Source organism: Limulus polyphemus, unplaced genomic scaffold (assembly GCF_000517525.1).
Source record: "Limulus polyphemus unplaced genomic scaffold, Limulus_polyphemus-2.1.2 Scaffold1441, whole genome shotgun sequence".
Lineage (NCBI taxonomy): Eukaryota > Metazoa > Arthropoda > Merostomata > Xiphosura > Limulidae > Limulus > Limulus polyphemus.
In genome coordinates, this window is record NW_013667051.1 from 268358 (window position 1) to 273834 (window position 5477).

General features: G+C 32.9%; 1 protein-coding gene across 1 annotated transcript in view; it reads left to right on the forward strand.

The window, feature by feature from the left end:
* The window catches only part of LOC106463584 (beta,beta-carotene 9',10'-oxygenase-like), a 20249-nt gene that overhangs the window by 4179 nt on the left and 10593 nt on the right, over nt 1–5477 (forward strand). Inside the window, exon 2 of the mRNA XM_022391115.1 lies at nt 4998–5134. Within this exon, the coding sequence (XP_022246823.1) occupies nt 4998–5134 (137 nt within the window). The remainder of the gene's footprint in view (nt 1–4997; nt 5135–5477) is intronic.

Consider the following 5477-nt stretch of genomic DNA (forward strand, 5'->3'; position numbering starts at 1 on the left):
TTCCAGTTGCCACTGCTGTAATCTTTCTTCTCGTTTCTTTTTTTTCCTCTAACAACTACTGTAATCTCTCTTCTTGTTTATTTTGTTGTTCGAGCTGCCACTGTTGCAGGTTTTCTTGCAACTGCTGTTGTCTCTCTTCTTGTTTCTTTTCTTTTTCCTCTAAAACTGCTGTAAATTCTCTTCTTGTTTAATTTCTCGTTCTTCTTGTTTCTTTTCTCGTTCATTTTCTCGTTCTTCTTGTTTCTTTTCTCGTTCATTTTCTCGTTCTTCTTGTTTCTTTTGCTGCTCTTGTATTGCTGCCATCAAGTCTGCTAAGCTATAGTTTGATTTTCCGCCTCTTGTTTCCATTATTTTTCGTTCCACTTCTGACACCAATTTGTTGCATCTCCGTTTATTAATTAACTTTCCATAACTTCGTTCCGACGAAACTTTAGCGACACAAGTCCTTACTTAATAAAACTGGTTTATTCTTTCCGAATATAACTTTACGATACACTTAATTTCAACAATCGCGCTATAACAACGAACGTGCTCAATAATACTCTCTGACTGCAGATCAATTACTCATTGTCTACACACACATTACCTTATCGTCACGTTGTCACCCTCTTATATATATACCAGACTACCCTATATCTAGTAATCTCCCGACAATTCACGAAGGTACAAGATATTTCCAGAAAGCAGAGGGCGTGAGTATAATCACGTGATCTCGCTGACGCAACAGTATGTTTTTATTAGGTTTTCGTGAAGTTTCTTAGGTCTGTTATTATTATTATTTTTGGATAAAACATTTTTTTCTTTCTTTCTCCCAAAAGTATTACCAATAGTCTTAACTAAGGACGCTACTTAAAACTAATTTTTAGGTTTAAACTTTGTGATAGAATTTTCATCATAAACCTTAGGCCTATTGGCTAGGGTGCTTCAGCTTCTTTCGGTATTAGGATTTGATACAGTTAATTAATGATTAAGATCACCAGGTGAGACTAATGCACCAATAAGACTTTCTTTTATAGCTTTTGGTGAAAGGATTTGAATACTTCTATTAGCTGTTAAGCAGTAAAAATGGGCGTGGCTAAGTGCCATGGGTCAAAATTTCAAACTTTTTAATTGGGTAGTGAAATTATTAGTTTTCTGCATTGTAATTTTTAGACTATATGTCGTAATTAAAAAAAAAATACTTTCTGCGGGTGTTTATTTACAAAACTCCAATCCGTCATTTCTTGACGAATCGGGTAAGACTAGTTATTACAATAAAGTTTGGCTATCTCTAGTTCTTTGCTACAAGACTAAAACTTTAGTTAAATAGTATCTATAAAGTAGTCTGCTGTTTTTTAACACTGCTGGTGAATTTCATCAAATTTTATAACTTTTTTTAACCCCACAAGTTATTTAGCTGTGCTCTTGTCTACTTATGAAAGGTGTTTCTAGCATACTTTTTTAGTCTTTTTTTCTTTTTGAACAGCATAAAAGTACACAAGTAAGATAACTTCACGTTTTGAAATTGTATCTCGATTTTTTCTTAGCTCGTGTATATAGTTTTTTATATTTGGCGCATTCAGAAATAGATTACCTTAAAGTTAATAAAAGTATATGTATAAAATACTTATTGATCAAAACTTGGGTTATTGTTAATAAACGCCTACTAACATCGTTGCTTTTTTTTCTAACTATATCTGTTTTGATTTGACTGTTTTAGTTAAGACATCTTTTTTATTATAGATATCTTAACAAAAACAATACAAGATATCAAAACTGTTCTATATCTATCTATCTATATAATAGTTTCTTTTTCCATCGATTCTAGTAAAGCTATTTAGTTATTTGAAAGTAAAACGTCTTTTAAGTGTATGTAATTAAATAGCATTTTATGTCATCAGCTTCTGCTTTCATTTTGATGTCTTTATCAGTTTTTTCAGATCGGTGCTGACATATATATTATATATGTAGACAGTGTCAAGTTTCTGCGGGATCTGAAATCCGGAACTTTTTTTTTATCTTCATACTCGAAAGACAAAGTCACTGTACTTTTAAATCAACTGTCTCGTTTCCATTGGGAATTGATATTTGACTGACTGACTTAACTATACAAATCCTCTTCAGTCCCATCACAAATAGGATGGGAGTGCGTGTGTAAGCGCGCGCATCTCGTTTTATAAATACGAAATTTGAATACCTTGGAGTCAAGTATTCTATTCTACTTATTTCACGTATATGTAACTATAGGTATTGTAATATCACCTTTGGTGACTTGATGAAGGACACCAGTAAGTTTATTTGTTGTCAAAGCTACTAATCTGTTTGTACATTACCGAAGTAAGTTCTTTAAAGTTTGTTTGTATTCATTTATTTATAAAACTTATTTAATCTCAAATCATTAAAAAATGAAGCGTTGTTTTAGGTGATGAAAGGAATCTAATAAATTAATTCCTGGGTAAATTAATCCCCAGAGACTATAATGTTAATCCCAAGTGACAGAGAAGATTAAAAGGTTAATCCCAGGTGGTAGCAGAGGCTGTGGGGTTTATCCAAGTTATAGCAGAGACTCTAGGATTAATCCCAAGTGATATTGGAGATTAAAGAGTTAATTCCAGCTGGTAGTAGAAACAATAGGATGAATCCCAGATGACAATAGAGATTAAAGGGTTAATTCCAGTTGGCATTAGAGACTAAAGCGTTAATCCCAGGTTATAGTAGAGAGTAAAGAGTTAATTCCAGGTTGTAGTACACATTTCAAGTGTTAAGAAATATGGGTATTAATGCAGGACTAAAACATTAATCTTAGGTATTAATAGAAAACAAACAGTTAACTTCAGGTACTAGAAGGAAGCTCGAGGGTTATTTTCAAGTGGTAATAGAAACCTAAAGGGTTAATCCCATGTGATTAAATAGAAAGTAAAACTGCTAATCCATGTAACTTAAGTACTAGAAGACATCACTAGAGCTGTTCTCAGGTGATGAAAAGAACTTGAACTAAAAGGTTAATTCTAGGTGGTGGTAGAGTTAACCTTAGCTAATGGTCAAAAGCGAAAAGGTTTATCATAGGTTATAATAGAAGGGTAATAGGTTAAGATGTTCTATATTTTGGAAATATTTTTATTTTAATGAAGATTTTGAATGTGAAATATATTTGGAATTAAGATTATTTAGTTTTACTGATATCCATTTACGTCAAAGAACTCACTAGTCATCCTGTAATTAAATAAACATCTGGATATATGTAAGCCACTAAATGCTTGAGGTCAAAGTGGTTTAGAAAGATGATACATAACAACACATATTTCCTCCTACGATCGGTTTCGATACAAGTGCTGTATTTGACCCATAGGTTACACTGACAGGAGTGGATGTCGTGTTAAAAGAAAAAAGAAGCAAGTTACAGCACGTATTATGCTGTTTATTAAATTACTTCTTTAAAAAAAAACATAATCTGCTAATTTAATAGCATTGATAAATTTCGTCCGTACATATATGTTTCATAATTTCGCGCAAAGCTATGTGACAACTGTCTGTGAATGACCGTCCCTAATTTTGAATGATAAACTAGAGGGAAGGGAGCTAGCCAGTAGCACCCACAACCAACTTCTGGGCTACTCTTGTCGGATGGAACAGTAGGATTTGACTGTTACTCTTATAGCTCACGCGCCCCAATGTGCAGTGTGCATTCTGCGACACAGTCCAGACAAACTAACCATTTATCTTTATAATGATAGGAGTATAAATATAAGTTTTATCGAGCATTTTGTAAGAGATAAAAAGAACAAAACATTTGTTAGTTTGCACCAGAATTGAGGGCTCCTCTGTGAATATCTGTATTTCTTGTACAAATGAACAGATGGCGGTGGGTTTCATAGCAACACCGCTTTGGCAACTACTGTCGTGTAATGTTAATAGTTTCTGTAAATTCCTTGTTATTTTAGTACTTTTACATCTTCTTTTACAGTGGAAGGTATTGTATGCGTGCATATAAAAAAACTACTGTTTGATACCATGGCTGTAAGAACTGTCATTGATATTAAAATGGCATTCATATTTGTATGTTTTAATAACTCCCCCTTTACGTGAACAATTGAAATAATACAGCAGATGCTCTGTGTAACTCACGTACTGAAACTTGGTAGTGTAATGTCTGAGTCAAATACAGTAGTTAGGTAACATTCCCATCTCTTTGCCTAAAGAAAGTAAGGGAGAAAAAATAATTATACAAAGGGAGAGTAGGAAAAGTATTCAGATTGTTATAGAAACTTCTAACCCTTTTTGCTGCTAATAATACGCTTTTCTTGAAATTTTCCTCAGTTTATTTTTTATAACCATGTGTTAAAGCCTTGATTTATATTTTGTTTGGGTTCACTGGATTCGTTGCGATGTTTTTTGGAAATATTATATTTTGCAAATAACCTTATGTTTCTAACAATAAATAATAGAGATTAATCAAATGTTAGCATTCTGTTTAGCATAGCTTTAAAAAATTCAATCAACATAGGTTTCTTTTTTCATCTATTACAAATAAAATTCCTGACGTAAATTCTAGTTTTAAATGTAAGTTACTTTTATAAAGAATCATCTACCGAGAATAAAACAATATTTATTTTATATTGTAAACTTCGTGTTATCTAATATACCTTTCAGCTGTCATGGATAATTCAATTAGTATCTTATTCTGTGTTCATGGCAAAGCTCTTTAAAATATCTGTTGCTTTCCCTAATTTTGAACTACTGACCAGATGGAGGACAGATAGTCAGTGAGACACCCTATCTCCCACCATCCCTTGTTAGGTATTAACTGTCAGTTTTATAACGCACTCACAACTTAAATGCATGGAATATTTTATGGTATCGTACGGAATCGTACGTGGCTTTTCAGATCGGAAATCCAGCCCTGAACCACAGGGCAAACCCGCACCCCTGGCGTTAGGAAAAACCGTATTATTAATGACTGAACATTTTTATTTAAAAATATTTTATTCCACTATCACCCGAGTGTTTTATCTCTATAGGGGAAATACCGAAGTGGTTGAATGGGCAACTTTTCCGGATAGGACCCGGGAAATTCGATCTGGCTGAAGACTTCTGTGTTAACCATTGGTTTGACGGAGCTGGAATCTTGTACCGATACACTATAAAGGATGGAAAGGTTAGTACAGATAAAGTTAAAGGATAGACAGACGAATAAGTTCAGAAATAGACAGATAAATATTTGTTAACAACGTAAGCTATCTTTCCAGTCTAGTATTTTTAAGAATTACTGAATCGCAATTACGCCATTTTATCCCATAATTGGATTTTCGGGTCATGTTCAAAATAATCCACATGATATTTTTGATAATCGTAAGATAAATAGTTTTCCAGCCTTAAAGTAATAAAATTGTTTTTTACCTCTTAAGTATCATATTTTTAAGGGATGAAAAAATAGAAAAAGTTGTTGTGAATTTTCACACCTCTTAAATGCCATATTTTTAAGAGATAAAAAAAAACAG